Below are 21,345 nucleotides of genomic sequence, written 5' to 3'. Positions count from 1 at the left end.
CATCATGTTCTGTGAATGGGAAGGGAAGACCCGTCATTCAACTGCTCCAATGGGTGTGAAAGTGAAGACAAATTCTAAATTCTGAGTTGTCACCATAACAGGAATAGAGTAGAAATTTTCCAATGGAGAAGCGGGAGGGGCTTTATCTTACTTATCTCAGTCTGGCTTCTGTTAAATTTCACTGAAGACACTGCTGTTATAAGGATATCACTGCTCTGTTTAGGTAAGGAGCAGCTCAACAGAGAGGTCAGACAATTAGGCAGGGTGCACACGGATTGAAATTCGGCTGGTACAGAATTTTGAACTGTGTGTAGGCCTCCCTGTTTGACAGAAAGCTTCAAAAATGTTGAATACTTTAGTACTTCTACTCAAGTCACTTTTTGATCGAGCACTTCCACTTCTACTCAAGTCACTTTTTGATCGAGCACTTGTACTTTTATTCAAGTATGGGTTTTGAGTACTTTATACAACTCTGATTAGACCCCAGTTTTTTGCAAATTGGTAAGAATTAATATGGAGAAAATGATTTGTTAAACCAACAAGTACTTTTTTTTCATCATAACGTTTTATTATTCTGGCTTATAAATAACAAATACAATAATTCCGAGGGCAGAGGAAAGGTTTATTGTGGTATAACACCTTTGGTAGTTAAGAAGTGCATTTTTTGTAGACCTTTTCCATCAGGCCCCTTTCATGGCTTTTCCATCAAAATCAATAATGCAACCATCAATCCCTCCCCTCATGCCAAGGTATTAGGTGAAATCCTAGACTCTGACCTGTCCTTTCAGCCCCAAATCCAATCATTGTCAAAAGCTTGTAGACTTCACATCTGTAACATCTCTAAAATATGCCCCTTTTTAACTAATAAAACCACCAAGCTACTTATTCACTCCCTTGTTATCTCTTGCCTCAACTATTGCAACTCCCTTCTCATAGGCCTACCACTTCATAGGCTATCCGCTCACATGAGTCTATCATGAATGCTGCTGCCAGACTCCTCTACCCTACCAACTGCTCAGTGTCTGCCACCCCTCTCTGCCAATCCCTCCACTGGCTCCCGATCGCCCAGCAAATAAAATTAGAAATACTAACTACAACATACAAAGCCATCCACAACTCAGCCCTGAGCTACATCACCAATCTTGTCTCCAAATATCACTCAAACCATCCTCTCTGCTCCTCTCAAGACCCCCTGCTTTTTAGCTCCCATGTCTCCTCCTTCCATGCTCCTCTCTGTGATTTCTCTAGAGCCTCTCCCATTCTCTGGAAAGCTCTACCTCAATCTGTCCGGCTATCTCTTAAGGCCCGTACACACGATAAGAAAATCTGAAGTGAAATTTCGTCCGACGACCGTTCTGCCGATTTTCGGATTGTTAGTATGGTGCTTTCAACAGCCATCTCCGACTTTTCGGCTGACAAAATCCTGATGTGCAGGCTATATAATTTTTGTCGTCCGTCAAAACAATGTCCGATTTTCATCTCATTAGTACAGATTTAGACGGAAAAAAATCTTAAGAGCAAGACTAGGCATGCTCAGAGACGAAAGAACATATAGAAAACAATCCAACACATGACATCACTTCTGAAGTAGAATTCTGTCGTATGGGAAAATTTGTATGAAAATAACTTCTTCACTTTCCACATCAGACTAGCATGATAATTCGATAATCTGATCATGTGATCGGGGCTTTATTCAAGCTGCCTTTAGGCGATCCCTGAAAACTCATCTCTTTAGGGAAGCCTATCACACCTCCAACTAATTTTTTTACTCTCCCATCAGCTCATTCCCCACAGTTACAACCTTTTGTACCACCTGCCTCAATATTTGATTGTACGCTCTTCTGAGCAGGGCCCTTTTAACCCTCTTGAATTTTATTGTATTGTAACTGTATGTCTCCCTTTTATATTGTAAAGCGTTGCGCAAACTGTTGGCGCTATATAAATCCTGTATAATAATCAGGCAAATGAGGAACAGTAACATTCGAATGAAGGACAGTTTAGAACTATGCATAGTTTCTCTTTTAACAGATATATGCTTTGTAAGTCACTTTGTCCATATTGCACAGCTATATGCATTACATTAGAAGTAAATACTGTTCAGTTTTGCTATTTATTTGTTTGTTCATATTGCGTTTACAGGAGGAAATACTCATGCACAGATGGCGATATCCTTCTTTATCAATCCATGGCATTGAGGGAGCTTTCTCTGGATCAGGAACAAAAACTGTAATTCCTGCAAAAGTTATAGCCAAATTCTCAATTCGTCAAGTTCCCAATATGAATCCATCTGTTGTAGAAAAGCAGGTATGCCAGCAATAATGTTAAAATACATAACATAATTAAAGTAAACCATGACATATTATCTGTATTACGTAGAATTTGGATTTATTTGCCTGCAATTCAAAACACATTAATGGGCTCTATCAGATCTCAAACATTGGATATTATTTTTAGATTAAATTAGGTAGTTACGGAAAATAGTTGATTTCTGAAAGCTGGTAGCTGAATGTGATATTAAATGCAGCTCTACAAATTATGATAGCACCATATTAATCATAAAATATGCTTTACATTTTATTTTTTATAAACCATAGTAATTGTACCTATTTATAAAATAATGAAAACGTGGGCTCTACAAAAATTACATTTTTGTTAAAATAGTGTATCTTTTTGTGCTGACTGGCACAAATAAATATATACAGTATATAAAGAGAGTAAGTATGGTCTGAGTTTTCCTAAGTATTAAACGAAAAAAGACAGTTGCACAATAAAGTAGTGATTATGATTGATTACTCCTTAGCAATACAAGCTGTCAGTTCTTCCTCAGACCCTTAGGCTGGCCATACACTATACAATTTTCTTGTTCAACTTTCCTTTAGATTTACCAAAACCATGTAATATAGGGTCAAACCTAAACACTTTCAATTTGTATGCAATCAGGCAGGCCCTTGCACTACATAGTTTAAGGTAAATCTAAAGGAAATTGAATAAGAAAATTGTATAGTGTATGGCCAGCCTTAACCAGTTCTGGACCGGAAGAATTTGCAACCTAATGACCAGGCCATTTTTTGCGATTCGGCACTACGTTGCTTTAATGGAAAATTGCGCGGTCGTGCAACACTGTACTTAAATAAAAGGAATGTCCTTTTTTTACCCACAAATAGAGCTTTTAATTTGGTGGTATTTGATCACCTCTGCGATTTTTATTTTTTGGGCTATAAACAAAAAAAAGCGACAATTCTAAATAAAAAAAAAAAATAATAATTTTCACATTCTGCTATATAACATTTCCAAAAAAAAAAAAAAAAATTCAAATTTTTTTCATCCTTTTAGGCCAATTTGTATTCTGCTACATATTTCTGTTAAAAAAAAAAATTGCAAAAAAAAATCACAATAAGCAAAAGTTATCGCGTCTACTAACTAGGGAAAAGATTTATGTCATTTTTATTTATTTATTTTTTACTAGTAATGGCAGTGATCTGCGATTTTTGGTGGCACTGCAACATTGCGGCGGACAGATCGAACCCCTAACTGACCTTTTTGACACTTTTGGGGGGACCAGTGACATTACTACAGTAATCAATGCTAAAAATATGCACTGTTACTGTAATAATGACACTGGCAGGGAAGGGGTTAACCTTGTGCATGATCAAAGGGTTAAATGTGAGCCTAGGGGAGTGTTTACTAACTGTAGAGGGAGGGGTTTGTGAAATGACCATAGAGACCTGTGATCTTATATAGAAGGATCACAGGCGCTCTGTGATCATTTCAGAGAGAAGAACGGTCAGCTGTGTTTACAACAGCTGACCGTCCTTCTCTTTCAGCTGGGAGCGATCGCGTGTGGCTGGCGGCAATCGTGGCCGTGGGCCCCATGCATTAGCATCCCACTGCCTAGTGGGGGCGGGAGCGCCGCCGCCGACGCACGCTTGTCCCCCAGCACCACATGCGCGACTGACGTAGTACTACGTCGGTTTGCGCAGCCGAGCCAGCCTGCCCCAGTAAAACTCGGCAAGTGGTTAATAAATAAGGCCCAATAAGTAGTTTATATTTGAAATTATGTGATATTTGATCTAATAAAGAAGGTTTAATAAGGCATATATGTTAACTACATAATAAATATTCTAAACAGGGCAGCAAAACTAGAACATGCTAAAACACCCCCCCCCCCCCTATTTTTCCCCCTTTTTTTTTAGGAAACTATAATAGTTTCTGGTGACCTTATAAGACTGATTTTATCTAGGCCTTCTTTTTTTTGTTGTTGTTTTTTGTTTCTGATCATGCGCAGTCTTTCATATCTGATTTTTCCAGTATGAAAATCTTAAGAAAACGGTACACATTGAATGAAAGCATTTTGGAGTTTGTTCCCTCGGAAATTTTAATATATAAAGTCGGAATCAGATGTTAAAAGTTGTGTACACATTATATGAAATTCAAACAATCTTGCCTCGTACGGAAATATTCTTCCGATTTTCTCATAGTGTGTATCAGCCTTTACTCTCTCTTTTCCACAGGACCTTTGCCATTGTTTCTCTAGAACTCCTGTTTTATGCCCTGCTCTCCCAATTACTCCATCAATGTAAAAATCCAGTAATAAAAGGCGGGATTGGGCTGGGTATGCTTATGAAACTTCTATTAGCTTACTTTGAGACTAGAAAAGCTGAATGTGCCCTGCTTCAGAATTGGATGCCAAATGCAGTTTTTTTACTGATTTGCTTTGTCACTTGAACCTTTGCTAACTAATATTCATTAGACAGACAAATTTAGGAAAATATTTTTCCAATATAGTTTTACTGTAAAATAAAAGGATATATATATATGGGTAATTGGCGCTGCCTATATTAGGTATTGCAGTGTGTAAATGAATGAAATCACCGTGATGTGTATGTAAATACAATAAATTATCAGTGCAAAAAATAAATATGCGGATTAAAAATATAAGACCAACATATAAAAACAGAGGTAAATATATATCCCCGTGATAAAGTGCAATCAAAGTGATAAAGTATATAAAAAATATATAAAATGAGGCAGTGAATAAGTCCAATAATGGTATAAACAGATTAAAGTTTAAAATAACTCCATAAAGAAAAATGGCCCAGTGCACACAATATTGATGGGGAACCACAGTCTGTTAAAAAAAATAAAATAAAAGGTGTCATATATACAAAAATAAATTTCCAAACACATATATATGGCATATATATGGCATATACTGTATATGGCAAGATGCAACAGACTTTATACAGGTTCATGCTACACTTATTGATGGAATTGTGCCAACAAGAAGAAGCAGAATCAGGTCTAAATTAACCAGGGAGCCCAACATAATATGTTACAATCTTCTTTTTTAAAAGCCAAAAAATTATTTACATAAAAAGCCAGCTGCTTGATAGACAGTAAAGCTGTGCCAGATGAAAACTTCTGTTCATACCATGTGTGGCCACCTTGACAAGGATAGGGCACGCTGTGTGTACTATAGAGCGATGTTTCTTAACTCCAGTCCTCAAATACTGTTGGAGGTATTTGAGGTAATGCAGTCGACCGCACAGAACCATATGCACACTCATCCTCGCAAAATGAATAATTTCTCGATTGATGGACGGTTGGATCATTTATGGGCGGGGACATAATTAAGAAACCAATGTAAGCAGAAATGAGAAATAATGCAACAGGAAACTAGGATATAAGGCATTGTTATGTGGACTTATTCTATAATATATGTTTTTTTAAATAACACCACAGTTTTCAAACACTACATTGGTTTCTGCATCTAACATTCTCTGAGTGTGTTAGATGCTTGATCCTCCATTGTGATCTGTGGTTCCTCCAATTGACCCCATGTCACTATTGTGTCCTGCAATGATGTAGAAGCCATCAAGAGGCACAGCAGCTGGACCAATGTAACTATAAAAAAATATCCATACCTGAAATTCTTTTTAAGGCTCACCCCGCTATGTTGGAGGCAGTTCGTCATTAAGTAAAATACCTGTGTGAGAAGCATTACATTGGATGCTGCTTAGGGTCCAGGTCCCAAACACTGAAAATGGTAGCTTGTGTCTTAGAACTTTCATATATGATGCCAATAAATAATGAAATATTTTTTCTCTGTTTTTTCCATTAGGTAACAGATTACTTGGAAAGTAAATTTTCTGAACGTAAGAGCCCAAATAAATTAAAAGTAACCATGGTTATTGGAGCACAGCCCTGGATAGCCAATATGAATGACCCCCTATATGTGGCTGCCCAGAAAGCAGTCAAAAAAGGTACAGGAGATACAAATGAAACATTTTAGCCTGCAAAATATGCATCATGATAAATACATATATAATGTGCACACTGTCAAACTTTGAGATGGCTTCTAAAATAGATTAAATATACGAAAAAGACCCACTGCCATCCAAACATTCAAAATATATACACTGCTCAAAAAAAAGGAACACTTTTGAAGCAGCGTATAGCATCAAGTCAATTAAACTCCTGGGATATTGATCTAGTCAGTTAGGTAGCAGAGGAGGTTGTTAATCAGTTTTAGCTGCTTTGGTGTTAATGAAATTAACAACAGGTGTACAAGATGGGCAATAATTAGACGACCTCCAAAACCGGAAAAGTTTTACAGATGAAAACTGAAATTCTTTTTTTCTACTCCCTTTTCTGACTGTTTTGCAGTATTTTTGCATTTTAATAGGGTCAGTGTCACTTCTGGTAGCATGAGGCAATACCTTGACCCTATAGAGGTTGCACAGGCAGTCCAACTCCTCCAGAATGGCACATCAATACATGCCATTGCCAGAAGGTATGCTGTGTCTTCCAACACAGTCTCAAGAGCATGGAGGAGATTCCAAGAGACAGGCAGTTACTCTAGGAGAGCTGGACAGGGCCGTAGAAGGTCCTTAACCCATGAGCAGGACTGGTATCTGCTCCTTTTTGCAAGAAGGGACAGGATGAGCACTGCCAGAGCCCTACAAAATGACCTCCAGCAGGCCACTGCTTTGAATGTCTCTCACCAAACAATCAGAAACAGACTTCATGAGGGTGGCCTGAGGGCCTGAAGTCCTCTAGTGGGCCCTGTGCTCACTGCCCAGCACAGTGGAGCTTGAGCGGCATTTGGCATTGAACACCAGAATTGGTAGGTCCTCCGTTGGCGCCCTTTGCTTTTCACAGATGAGAGCAGGTTCATCCAGAGCACATGCGACAGACGTTAAAGGGTCTGGAGAAGCCATGGAGAAAGTTATGCTGCCTGTAACCTCGTTCAGCATGACCAGTTTGGTGGTGGGTCAGTGATGGTTTTGGGGAGGCATATCCATGGAGGGACGCACAGACCTCTACAGGCTAGAGAATGGCACCCTGACTGTCATTAGATATCGAGATGAAATCCTTGGACCCATTGTCAGATGCTACGCTGGTGCAGTGGGTCCTGGGTACCTCCTGGTGCACGACAATGCCCGGCCTCATGTGGCGAGAGTATACAGCCAGTTCCTGGAGGATGAAGGAAATTATACCATTGAATGGCCCCCAGACTCGCCTGATCTAAATTAAATAGAACAGCTCTGGGACAAATTATGTTTCGGTCCATCCGATACCGCTAGGTTGTACTTCAGTCTTTCCAGGAGCTCAGTGATGCCCTGGTCCAGATCTGGGAGGAAATACCCCAGGACACCATCCGTCGTCTCATTAGGAGCATGCCCCAACATTGTCAGGCATGCATACAAGTATGTGGGGCTATACAAACTGAGTACCATTTTGAGTTGCTGCAATAACATTTTAGCAAATGGACTAGCCTGCTGCATCATTTTGTCACTTTGATTTTGGGGTGTCTTTGAATTCAGCCCTATAATTAATATAATTGAGTCCCTTAGTCTTGTTTCAATGTCCTATTCATGAAAACATAGGTGACTTAGCCCATTACTACTTTTATGTCTTGGATTCTTCAACAGAAAAATGTACCTATTACTATTTCTCAATTATGTGACTTTTTAATGGTCTTACCCACCTTAAAATGATACAACACCTTTTGATGCATTTTCCATAACATAAAATATAAAAAAAAGTAGAAACCCCTCATAATGGACACAGTAGGTGTGCAGACCCAAGAGCTCAAGCGCAGGGATGATATTGATACAGATTCTAGAAGTTATAAGACATTTTCAGGTGCTTCAAAACCCAGCATCCACCAAAAATGTACAGTATATCAGCTTTAGGAAGGAGGCCTTTTAAATTGGAACAAACAACTACTAGCAGCAGTTATGCAGAAGACATTTTGTATGTCTTTTTTGCATTAAATTGTACATCGAACAGATGCACGGCTCATTGTATAACACTGGCATACCATGGGTGACATAACAAAGTAGCATGATCTGGCCAACGAAGATGGCTAAATCCACAAGACCTAGTAGAAGATCAGGAAATGATCTCAGTGGCCTGTGACAGAACATTAAGGGAGAGCAGGGCCGCTGATAAGGCAGTACAACTGGTCCTATTGTACTGGGCCCAGGCCCCATCAGCTACACAGGGGGGCCCAGGGCAGCTTTATTGTTCATTTCTGCCTAAGTGAATAAATGTTTTTTACTAGACCACATCCCCACTCCTACTTGCTTACCAGAGCTTAAATTACATTTCCCTGGGCTCCATCAGGTCAAGAGGGGCCCAGGAGGTGGGAACAGAAGAGGGACTTTTTTTTCATTTTTTGGGTGTAGGCGGATAAAGTCAGTGCCGCTGTTCCACTGCACCCCAGGGAGGGTGTCGACGAAGTTGGGGGGGCCCCGTCAGGAAGGCTGTGCGGGGCCCCATGATTTCTAACAGCGGCCCTGAGGGAGAGTGTGGACATCTAAATGCTGGGGTGGGCTTTGGGAGGTAAGTGTGCCATAATGTGCAAATATGCTGTGCCTACTTACATATTATGACAAAAGCCCTGAGGTAACCACATGCATATTCAATAACACTTTGAGATATTAATCAGGTGTGATAATATTGCTCAGTATGCCACTTTTGCAATACGTTATATAACAACCTGAAGACGCAGTCCCCCAGTTTAATCAGGAACAGGATTAAATGGCTATTTGGGGCATAACATTTCTATGTCATCTTACTAATTATGTTTGTAGTCATGTATGTACCATCTAAAAACTAAGAAGAAAAGAACTTAAAAGAATAATACTGTTTTAAAAGCCTGTTCAATATTTGTATTTTCCTATCTCTGTCTGCCCTCTAGTGTTCAACACTGATGCAGACATGATCCGTGCTGGAGGAACAATTCCAATAGCCAAAAGGTTTGAGGAAATTTTAGGAAAAACTGTCATGTTACTTGGAATTGGAGGGCCAGATGATGCTCCCCATGGACAGAACGAGAAGATAAGCAAGTGAGTTGGTATTTCTCTGGCTTGAGCTAAGTCCTATATCCATAACAGTTTATAAAGAATATCATAATTGAAAGCTGTGAACTGTAGAAGCCTGAATCATCTCAGGGGGTCAGCAAATACTTGAAGCATCATTCTGTATAAAATAAAAAAATATATTTTGAAAAAAGAAAAGAAAAAAAGGATAACATGCCTAAAGAGGGGACTTTATTTTCAGTTAGTTTAAATATTTTTACCTTTTTGTTTTTGGAAATTTTATTATAAGAATATCTAGAGCTAAACGGCACAGTGGTGTAGTGGTTAGCACTTTCACCTAGCAGCAAGAGGGTCGCTGGTTCGAAATCCAAACAACGACACTACCTGCCTGGAGTTTGCATGTTCTCCCTGTGCCTGTGTGGGTTTCCTCCGGCACCCCAAAGACATGCTGGTAGGTTAACCACTTTACCACCGGAGGATTTTGCTGTCTTACGTCTGGGCCACTTTTTGCGATTCGGCACTGTGCGACTTTAACTGACCATGCGCGGTCATGCAACGCCATACCCAAACAAAATTTACGTCCTTTTTTTCCCACAAATAGAGCTTTCTTTTGGTGGTATTTGATCACCTGTGCGATTTTTACTTTTTGTGCTATAAACAAAAAAAGAGCAACAATTTTGAAAAAATAACAATATTTTTCACATTTTTTTTATATGAAATTCCCCCCCCAAAAAAATGAAAAAATCAAAATTTTTTTATCATTCTAGGCCAATTTGTTTTCTGCTACATATTTTTGGTAAAAAAATCGCAATAAGCGTATTTTGATTGGTTTGCGCAAAAGTTATTGCGTTTACTAACTAAGGGAAAGATTTCTGTCATTTTTGGTGTTTTTTTTTTAACGAGTAAAGGCGGCGATCTGCGTTTTTTTTTTTTTTGCGGGACTGCGACATTGCGGCGGACAGATCGGACCCTTGACTGACATTTTTGACACTTTTGGGGGTACCAGTGACATTACTACAGTAATCAGTGGTATAAATATGCACTGTTACTGTAAAAATGACACTGGCAGGGAAGGGGTTAATTTTATTGGAGAGGGAGAGGTTAATGTATGCCTGGTGCTTACTGACATGTGTGGGGGGAGGTGACTGAGTGACACGGGCACAGATCGCAGGTTCAGCTATGCTGAACCCTGCAATCTGACACTGCCTGTCACTTAGGAGATCCGCCCGCTTTGTTTACACAAGCGGGCGGATCTCCAGACTCGATTCCCCGACGATCAGGGAAGAGCAGCGGCGATCGCCGCTGCTCCTCCCCTGGCCCGACTCCCGCTGTGACTGAATACAGCGGGATCGAGCCTCCGGCGGCGCGAGAAGGGGGAGTGTCTGCCGACGTAGGTCTACGTCGTCCGACCTACAAGAGCCACTTTGCTGCAGTAGAGCTCTAGTGAGCAGCGGCAAAGTGGCTAATTGGATCCGGTATAAAATTGGCCCTACTATGTATGTATGAATGTGAGTTAGGGACCTTAGATTGTAAGCTCCTTGAGGGCAGGGACTGATGTGAATGTGCAATGTATATGTAAAAGCGCTGCGTATATTGACAGCGCTATATAAGTACCTGAAATAAATAAATAAATAAAAATAAACAACTACAATACTAAACAACTCACTCATACGCAGTTTCAAGAGCACCAATATCTTGGCACTGCTTGAATTTGGGAAAGGAGATGCATGCCCTCAAGGAAGAAGGCATCTAGTACATTATGTAGGTGCTCTAAGTGTTGGGGCTGCCCCAAGGGGTTCAGTGAAGGTTGGGGTGTGGTAGGTAAATATTAAAGGTCAGGGTAAGTGCTAAAGTAAGGTTAAGTGTTAAGTGCTCACTTTAGGGATTAGCTGTTGCAAGGAGGATTAAGTATTCAGAGCTCTCTTTAGAAGTAAATTTAGTATGGAATTAAAGTTGGGTGGGTTATGCCCAAACAAACTTCCAGTTTTAATTAACTTAATATATTTCAGGTGCATCTAACCAAAAGCTATGCAAAGTCTTATCATTTGTTTTCCTTAGAAAAGTAGTAGAAAAAATCCCCCCCCCCCCCCCCCCAGGACCCTTGTTTTCAGTTTGCTTAGTCTGGAAAGTTCTGAATCAGACTTAGCTGGGGGCATGTCAGACTTCTGAAGAGAAAGCACTGCTTCTACACAGAGAGCAAGTGTCTTTCTCTTCTTTTGTGCCAAAGTTGGCAGGATGAAACCCCTTCGGGCGTGGCTACATGGCAACCAGATGTGACGTTGGTGCCGTAATCGGAAATAACAAAGTGGAAGTGGCTTGCTGTGAGCCGCTTATGCAAACCCTTCACTGTTTGTCTGGCAGTCTAATAGTATTTGATGAGTGGAGTTTTTTTGTAGTTTTTTGTGAATGGCAATTTAAAGAAATTTTAATGAAAATAGTGTTTTTAATAGCACACTATTGGAGCTATTTCTTCCTCTTTTATGTTTATGTGAATGAGCCGATTGAGTAAAGGAGATGATGGAGGAATGATGCATTTGGAGCACCACAGGTCCAATGGTAGACACAAGCGCTTTATGCCGACCATGTAGATGATAGGCATATAGGAGTCTGACGAGTTCCAGTCCGTGGGGATAGATTGTCTCACTTTATCACGCGATGTTAGCACTAATATTTGGTTAAAGAAAGGATATCAAATTACTTCACATCAGGTGGCCTAATATATATTTTATCACTTTCTAATGGTGTTTTTACATTGGTTTATCACAGCGCTACTTTTGGATTTAAGTTGTAGTATCTTACTCTCTTATTCTAGTTGAGTCTTTCTCTACAGCATGCTGGCAGGGGACAGGTTTTTCTACTCAGACTGTGGCTGCTTTCTAAAAAAAAAGCCCTTCTTTGCACAACTTTAGTTGTGATGCACCTAGGAATGCACATATTTAGCTGATTTAAGCCCCGTACACACGCACAGATTGTTGGCCGTAAATTGTCGGCCAACGTCCGATCTGCCGATTGTAGGCTTGTTAGTATGATGCTTCCGACAACCAACTGCGAATTTTCGGCCGAAAGAAATCTGGTGTGCATGCTATAAAATTTTTGTTGGCCAACAAAGAACGGCCGATTGTTCCTCAGTCAGTACAGATTTCGGCAGACAAAAATCAGATGAGCAAGACTGGGCAAACACACGGAAAGTCAACCAGAAAATGACATCACTTCTGAGGTTGTTTTTTGTTGGCCAACAAAAGTCCAGTGCAAGTCTAGAGCACATTTCAACCAACAAACAACATTGGAAAAAAGTCGGCCGATCAGTTGGCCAACAATCTGTGCGTGGGTACGGGGCTTTAAACGGAAAGTTCAGTTGGGTTTTAAAAAGAAGGTTAGGGGCTTATTATTATTATTTTTTTTAGGTAGGGGAAGGTTAAAAATACTCTACAACATTATAAACTGTTTTAATCCAACGATATCCTTGTAATGTACATACTTGCCTTCCCTGGTGGCCATGCAGCTCTGTTGCCAGAAACTGGTCCTCTGAAGTCTGCAGGGAAACCAACACTTCCTGAAGCGTTGATCTTCTGGGTCCCCTGCAGCTTCCACAGGTTACTTCCTCTGGCCTCATGTCACTACAGGATATAGTGAGCCAGATACGAATGTTCATTTTTCAAAGTATATGGCCACTTACCTGTAGTTTAGTAAATAAGGTAAAGCTGTGTTCACATTAAATACTCAATCATGTACAAGGGATTGATTATTCTTTTTTAACATAAATAAGATTTACTTTTTTTTCTGGAAACCGTTATTGACATAAAATATAAGTTGCTAAAATATGACAAATCAAAGACGATATAAAAGAAAAAAAACTTGAAAAGGAAATATTTGTCACTACTATAAGTTGTTGTTGAATTTACAAGCAGTGCTATTGCCATTAAATATTTATTTATTTTCAGGCACAACTACATTGAAGGAACAAAATTATATGGATCGCTTCTTCAAGAAATTGCAAAAGTCTGGCCTTAACTTTTTCCCAAACGTACTGATAAGCTTTCCAAAGTTCAAAATCATCTATACAGCATCCGTGTCATTTTAGCCATGATAAAGGCATTTTTAATCTAATATAAAATAGGCTCATCTATGCATTTCTACTTACCAGTTAAAATCTCAGATTATTTAAAGGGATCAAGTGAATATGTAAGAAAAGATGACATTTTCATACTCTAGTCTGTACCATTTTGCATGATTAGCCTCAGCTTTTGCAAACGTCAGTATTAAGCCATGTATGCATTCAAGGAAACCTTATTAATGACAATGTACCTGAATGGCTTTATATCTCATCTCGAAACTTACATCAAGAACTCATTGTACTTGTATTAAAAGGATTGGCTTGCAGTTCTTTGCAGTATTCGTTATGTATTTTATAGGTTATAAGTATAAAATTATTGTAAATATGGCTCTTGCTTTACTAAATGCAAGTCAGACAGTTACCTGATATTAGTATGACACCATGTGTACAAATAAATGCATTTTGCAAATAATGTATGAGCCGACGCATCATTTTTAACTATGCAAGTGCTGTAAATAGTGATATAAGAAATAAATAATAAAACCGTATAGAAAATGTTAAAATGCTAATTATATCCACCAAAGAAGAAGTAATGCACAACAATGTACGTGGTACAATGGCCTGATCTCAGAGGTGATGTCACTGGACCTGAGAAAACCTTTTTTCAAAGTGATCTGTCGATTTGAAGCACTGGGTGTAACAAAACTGAGGTTTGGCACAGTTCATTTTATGACACAATAACACAAAGCAAAAAAAGTTAGATGCAAAGTAAAATGTCGTAAACCTCTGGAAATAGCATAAACAGTACTTAGCAGAGTCTGAAAAGCCTCATAAAGTCTACATGAGCCCTTACTTTGTAAAACAACCCATTCAGTTATACAATATATTACCAAAAGTATTGGGACACCTGCCTTTACACACACACACATGAACTAGGGTTCAATATTGAGTTGGCCCACCCTTTGCAGCTATAACAGCTTTAGCTCTTCTGGGAAGGCTGTCCACAAGGTTTAGGAGTGTGTCTATGGGAATGTTTGACCGTTCTTCCAGAAGCACATTTGTGAGGTCAGGCATTGATGTTGGACAAGAAGGCCTGGCTCCACTCTAATTCATCTGTAGTGTAACCATTATAGTGTAGCATTATATGGCTGCCATCTTAAACTACAATTCCCAGCATTCTCAACCCTCTACATAGAAGTCTATGGGCTTGCTTGGCATTAGTTCCCCCTAAGCTTGCCAGAGGAGGATAGTGCATCATCACATTAATATCACAGTAGCGGGAGAGAGGTAAATAAAGAGAAATGTCTCCTTCTCCATTGTGTTGTAGCCCAGCACCTGGCTACCGATGTTAACTAACAACTGCACTGCTTTAGAAAATGCTGAATTATCTCTGCTATAATACAGAAGGCAAAGTGACTGTCAAACAATCACAGGAGACTGGGTGGCTGCTGTTATATACGATATAGTGTATATTGTCCATTAAACCTCAGTCAACATCAAAGGGAACTGAAATCAAAAGACCAAACATTTAATTCTAACCTGATTTTCTTTGAAACCACTTCACCTCCGGAAGATAGCACTTCACCTCCGGAAGGTAGCACCTCACCTCCGGAAGGTAGCACTTCACCTCCGGAAGGTAGCACCTCACCTCCGGAAGGTAGCACTTCACCTCCGGAAGGTAGCACCTCACCTCCGGAAGGTAGCACCTCACCTCCGGAAGGTAGCACTTCCCCTCCAAAGGTAGCATCTCACCTCCGGAAGGTAGCACTTCCCCTCCGGAAGGTAGCACTTCCCCTCCGGAAGGTAGCACCTCCCCTCCGGAAGGTAGCACTTCCCCTCCGGAAGGTAGCACCTCCCCTCCGGAAGGTAGCACCTCACCTCCGGCAGGTAACACTTCACCTCCGGAAGATATACAATTGCGACACAAGTCATATTGTAATTGAATTTTACAAAAAATTACCTTTCCTTTTCAGTCTGCAGCTCTGAAAGTTTCTTTAAAATGCAATATGGTAACCTAGAGGTGTTCTGTATGCAGATGGGGTACAGAATGCCCCCCAGAAATTAAATTTCCTGCTTGTGTGATTGACTTACTGATTTTCCTTAGAAGTCTGCACTAAGATACAAGTAAGATTTTGGGTATTCCCTGCAGTGAGATACTCCCAAAGGGAAATCACATCTAAAAGGGTGTAGACCCTGCAATTTTCTCATTAGAACCATGCAAGTGCAGCAGTTAATGATAAAGTACAAAAAAGTGGCCACTGCCCCCGCCTATAACTTATCTATTGCAACAAGGAGCACTGGAAGGGCGACACATATCAAACAAAAACAAGGAGATTTCCCAGCTCAAACCTACCAACCAGCCAGCAACTAACCGAATTGACCTGTCTAACAATATGCGTAAAGGAAAAGAGGTTCAGTCTGCACACATTTGCAAATACATGCGTATGCCACAGGCCCGTCAAGGCACGCGGTTTTCTGTAGTTCCTAACCCTGACTTCTGGGTCTCCACAGTGGAAGCACATGCATTTTTATAGATAGGTGAGGACAGGTGGCCTGGAAGGAGCCCACCCCACCTTAAAGGTGCAGGGGCACACTGAACACCCAACACATTGCACTATGGCAGCAAAGATGTCAGTGTGTTGCCTGACCAATATAATCAAAATACAAACAATGGGGTTATAGGTGGGGGAAGTGGCCACTTGTTTGTTTTTTGGTTATATCGGTCAGGCAACGCACTGACATCTTTGCTGTCATAGTGCAAACATGGGCATACTTAAAGGCTAAGTTCACCTTTTTTTTTCTAAAATCCAGCTCCCCTATGTACCAATATACCAATAATGTACCTCGATTGCAGAAAAATAAAAGCTTTCTTTGATTTTCAGAACAAGGCCTTGCCTTAGCCCTTGTTGTGTTCCATAGAAAGCTTCAGAGACTCCCTGGTATGCAGATTTTGGCCCCTTTCACATGGGCTTTCCAATCAGGTCCACCTGTCAGATTTTCAGGTGGACCTGATCGGATGCTCCATGCACCCCTATGTCAGCGGTGACATGTCCGCTGACACCCGCTGCTATCCGATCCTGTCTGTGAAATCCAGACCGATAGAAACCCTATTTTCCATCCATCTGGAGGATCGGATTGGATAAGATCAGCTGAAAATGGACAGGCGGTCTGTTTTCATCCAATCTCCCATAGTGGAGAGCAGGGCTCTGACAGGACCATCTCTGCACAGTGAGCAGAGATGGACCTGTCATCCACCTGCTCAGAGGGGATGGTCGGATCGATCCCGGCTGAGCAAAATGGAGTCCGCCGGGCGGAAAGCCGTGTGAAAGGATCCTTTGGACGTGTAGCACCCTACAGGTAGGTGCTAGGTAAATGCATAGTAGGCCTTGTCTGCTTAACAGCAGGGCCATATTCCTTTCTGTCAGGTAAGTTGTCATGGCTCCCTAATGTTCCTTTCTGTCAGGTAGGTTGGAGTCTCCCCACTGGCTCTATTGGAAGCTTCCAATAGGGCAGTGGAGGAAAACCAATCAGAGATACATTCAGACTTGTATCTACCCCAAGAGGCAGATTCTGCCGCAGAGGATTCTAGGGGGGGTTTAAGTCTGAAGGGGGCGCATGACTCCACGTCTTTGGCGGGAGCAGAGTCCCAGGAGGGAGAGAACAGCTGGGTGAGAGTGCTGAGTTGAGCTGTGGGGATCCGAGGTGCTGAGAACCAGTGGAGAGAAAGAGGGGTCCAGTCCCAGGAAAGCCTACACAGGTCGTGAGTACTGAGGATTGCCCCTGGGGGTCTGCCTGAAGTGATAGAGGAGATCACTCCGGAGGAGGTTTTGGGATCCAGTGTCAGCTAGTTGGAAAGGGGGTACCTAGGTTGACGACCCTGAAGTAACAGAGGGGGTACATAGTCAGTGGACCCTGAAGAGCTAAAGGTTAAAGGGGGCGCCTGCAGTTTGGGCCCTGAATTGTGCAGAGTACCAGTTGAGAGTTGCAGCCATACAGGAATTCACAACAAGCTACCTCAAGCCAGTGCAAGGCTGGAGGGAGTAGTCAGTGACTTTGCAGTGTCAGCAGTTTCATACTCTACAGTCCTGGGTCTTCTGGACTTAAAGTCGAGGATTGCCTGGCTTTTCAATGTAAGCTGCCACAGCAGCTATGTTTGCACGACATCCCCAGTGTCCCTCCAGATAGGCCCGGCTCACATGCTAAACTGTCTGGGGCCGTGGGTTGGACACCCCTCATGTAGTGCAAAGGCGTGCCTGATTTGATACAGAGTGAATGGATAGATAGGTGGGTCATCTTATTCCATAGTTTTGGTAAATCTAAAGGAAATTGTACAGAGATTGTACAATCAGATTGCATAGTGTATTGCCACCTTTATACACCTAAAATGAACAAGTCGCACTTTCAGTGCCATTAAATGGTAATAGCAACCCAAACGCCATGTGAAAAAACTAGCAAAAAACACAGCAAAATGCATGTTAACAAAAAAGTGCAACCCGCAACAACCCAGAATGTCCCATTGAAATCAAAGGGGTGCCCTATGTGTATAACAGGAAAAATGCACCAAAAACATGCACTCCTATTACGCTATGTGTGAATGGGGCCTGAAAGTGAAATTGGATTGTTTACACAAGAACAATGAGGCTCCATTCACATCTGTGTTTTTTCGAAATCTCACGGAGAATGAGCGCATTTTCAGAAACATGCTAGAAATGCCCTAAAAAGCACGGTAAATAATGCACCATACTCTGGTCTAACAAAAGTTCTGGAGCTTCTTTGAGGCGATTGTTGCACATAGGGCAGCCTATTCAAGTGAATGGGCTGCCCTATGCTCATGTCACCAATCACCCCAAAGAAGTGTGGTGTGTTTTGTACCGTGCTTTTTGGTGCGTTTGCAGCATGTTCCTGAAACTCAAGGCGAAGGGCACATTTTCTGTGTGGTTTGCTATGCGTTCAGAATCACACAGATATGAATGGAGCCTTTTTGTTCTTGTATAAGCAATTTCACTTTCAGGCCTCATTCACACCCAGCAAAGTAGCTCTTGGGACATTTTGGAGTGTTGCGGGTTGCATGGTTTCTACTGTGCTTTTTGTTGCGTGTTTTGCTCGCTTTTTCACATGGCAGAATGTGTGTTTGTTTCTGTGTTTGGTGTTCTGTTAACAATTAATGGCACCAAAAGCGTAACTAGTTAACTTTAAGCGTATAAAGGTGACCATACACTATACAATCTGAATGTACAATCTCTGTAGGAGCTCCTTTAGATGTACCATAATAGGAGGACGCACCATCTATCCAATCACTCTGTATCCAATCAGGCAGGTCCTTGCACTACATTGTTGATGGTAGAGCTAAAGAAGATTGTACATTTTGATTGTATAGTGTATGATGAGCTTTACAGAACACAGGACATGCTTCTCGTTTTCAATATTACAGCTCTATCCACATAGGCTGTTATCTGATCGCTCAGCTTTAGCATACTGCCAAATGAACGATCACTGCCTGTGAAATAGTCAAAACAGTATTCACTGATTGCATCGGAAAATGTGCACCCGATGAGGGGTGGTAGATGATGCAGGGTGTGTGTTTATGTCAGCTGGTAAACTCCTTCCTGTGTCAAGCCCCAGGGTCTGTCCAGGAAGTATAGGAAAAGTGTTTTCCTGATGCCAACATGGCAGAATACATATGATATAGCGCCGCCACTATATCCACCAACAGGACCTGAGAGCAACCTCCCCCATTCTCCTTTTGTTCCCAAGATCTATACCTGCAAGACTGTGATGTTGGGATAAGTCAATACTTGCCGACTGTCTCAGTGTCTGTCTGGGTTCAGCCTCTCCCAGGCACAGTCCCACATTTTAAGGTTGTTAAATGCACCAACAAGGTGGGGAACCCCTTCTGGTGGTCTTTTGGGGCTGAGGAGTTCCCTAACTAGAGATGTCAGTACCTCATGTGGGGCACCTGAGTTAGTGTTTGCTTGCTGGAGTCCGTGATGCATGTGTTTCTCTGCACACCTGAGCTAATGTTTGGATGCTGCACGTGTTTCTCTGCACACCTGAACTAGTGTTTGGTTGCTGGAGTCCATGCTGCACGTTTTTCTCTGCACACCTGAACTGATGCTTGTTTGCATGAGTTAATGCTGCACGTGTTTCCCTGCACACCTGAACTAGTGTTTGGTTGCTGGAGTCCATGCTGCACGTGTTTCTTTGCACACCTGAGCTGGTGTTTGGTTGCTGGAGTCCATGCTGCACGTGTTTCCCTGCACACCTGAACTAGTGTTTGGTTGCTGGAGTCCATTCTGCACGTGTTTCTTTGCACACCTGAGCTGGTGTTTGGTTGCTGGAGTCCATGCTGCATGTGTTTCTCTGCACACCTGAGCTGGTGTTTGGTTGCTGGTGTCTATGCTGCACGTGTTTCTCTGCACACCTGAGCTGGTGTTTGGTTGCTGGTGTCTATGCTGCACGTGTTTCTCTGCACACCTGAGCTGGTGTTTGATTGCTGGAGTCCATGCTGCATGTGTTTCTCTGCACACCTGAGCTGGTGTTTGATTGCTGGAGTCCATGCTGCATGTGTTTTCTCTGCACACCTGAGCTGAATCCTGGTGTTAGTACTGCATTTTCTTTTCTCCCACATGTACAGTATGTGCTATGCTTTTTTTTGTTTTTTCTCCCTTGCCTCTACCTTCATTAGGCTTTGTCATTTTTCCTTTGTGGAAGCGATTTTTTTTTTGTTCTTGTGTCTGCAGTTTTTTCCTTTCATCTGTGGCTTTTCCTGTGACCAGTGTGCGTGCACGATCCGTTATACGTTTTTTGGCTGTTTTTATTCTCACGGCCAGCTATGGCATCCATGCATGCACTATGCAGTGGGCCTGAGATGGGGCAGTCATCTTTGCTATGGCATGTCCAAGCTCTGGCATGCGTGAGGTGGATTTTGCTCTGGAAACATCCTCTGTTTTTCCTTGCTTATGCTGCAGGTGAATGGGGGAGGGAGGTGATTCAGGCACATGTCTATAATCTGTTTGCTTCTTTCTCTAAGTCTCCTTCTTTTTTCTTTGTGTGCCGTGGTGCCATCCTTACTCCAATAGGAACTTTATGCCACATAGCCAAGATCTCCATGTGCTCAGGTAAGGACCATCAGTCTGGTAAGTAAGAAGAGGAAAAAGAGTGCCTTTCCATGAGCGTGGCCTTTGTCTTCTGGTGCAACCTAGCCAGCTTTCACTCTTGCTTAAGATGAAGCTAAAAGGGCGTTGCCATATCATGACAAGTCCAGTGTGGACAGCGGCTCATTCAGGCCCACAGGTCTCACCCAGGAGGCTCAGAAGGTTACCAGTGAGTGTCAACATTCCTCCTTCCCTGAGCGTAATATCGACAAAAGTGTAAGAAGTGCTGAGCATGTGGCGTGGAGCTATTACCAGACTAATATCTCTGTGGATATTGCCGCCAGGACCTCTCTAAGGATAAAGCGTGCTGTAAGCCACCAATTCAGCAAGTACTTAGTGAGTCTCTGAGTTCTCAAGCTACTTATTGGCAGCGGACTCTGGGTGCAACTTCAAGGACGCAGCCCTGCAGATGAGTTCAGGGCATTACAACTAGCCCTTCTAACCAAGGAGGCCCCAAGCCCATGACAGCCATCTTTGTTCCCGGATTTAAGGGCACCTTTATCCAAGCCATTCACCCCTGCCTTACACCTGGCTACACCAGAGGTAGAAGAGGGTTGGTTGTCCTCCTTTTTGTTTTTCAATTGACAGGGATGGAGACACTGTACAGTGCTCGGCAGTTCTCATATAAAGTCCCAAATTGCCCATTTCTTGTATCTTACTAGGGATGGAGACGCTTGCTTTATAGGCGGGTGTCTCACTCAAAGTCCCCATTTGCCTATGGCATCTTTACTAAAGGGATGGGGGTGTGTGTCTCCCAGCTGATCACATTTAGTTTGCACCCCATGGCTTTTTTGTGCAGCCATACGTT

At 41.9% G+C, this 21,345-nt stretch overlaps 1 protein-coding gene across 1 annotated transcript in view; it reads left to right on the top strand.

Annotated features, from left to right (window-relative positions):
• The window catches only part of CNDP2 (carnosine dipeptidase 2), a 222,344-nt gene extending 208,901 nt beyond the window's left edge, over positions 1–13,443 (top strand). Inside the window, exons 36-39 of the mRNA XM_082258975.1 lie at positions 2,140–2,304; positions 6,122–6,263; positions 9,209–9,356; positions 13,271–13,443. Coding sequence (XP_082115101.1) covers positions 2,140–2,304; positions 6,122–6,263; positions 9,209–9,356; positions 13,271–13,340 — 525 coding nt within the window. The 3' untranslated portion in view covers positions 13,341–13,443. The remainder of the gene's footprint in view (positions 1–2,139; positions 2,305–6,121; positions 6,264–9,208; positions 9,357–13,270) is intronic.
• Positions 13,444–21,345: the final 7,902 nt, after the last annotated feature.

This window comes from Pelophylax lessonae (genome assembly GCF_965119305.1).
Source record: "Pelophylax lessonae genome assembly, chromosome: 5".
In the NCBI taxonomy this organism is placed as follows: Eukaryota; Metazoa; Chordata; class Amphibia; order Anura; family Ranidae; genus Pelophylax; species Pelophylax lessonae.
This window is presented reverse-complemented; position numbering and strand designations above follow the sequence as displayed.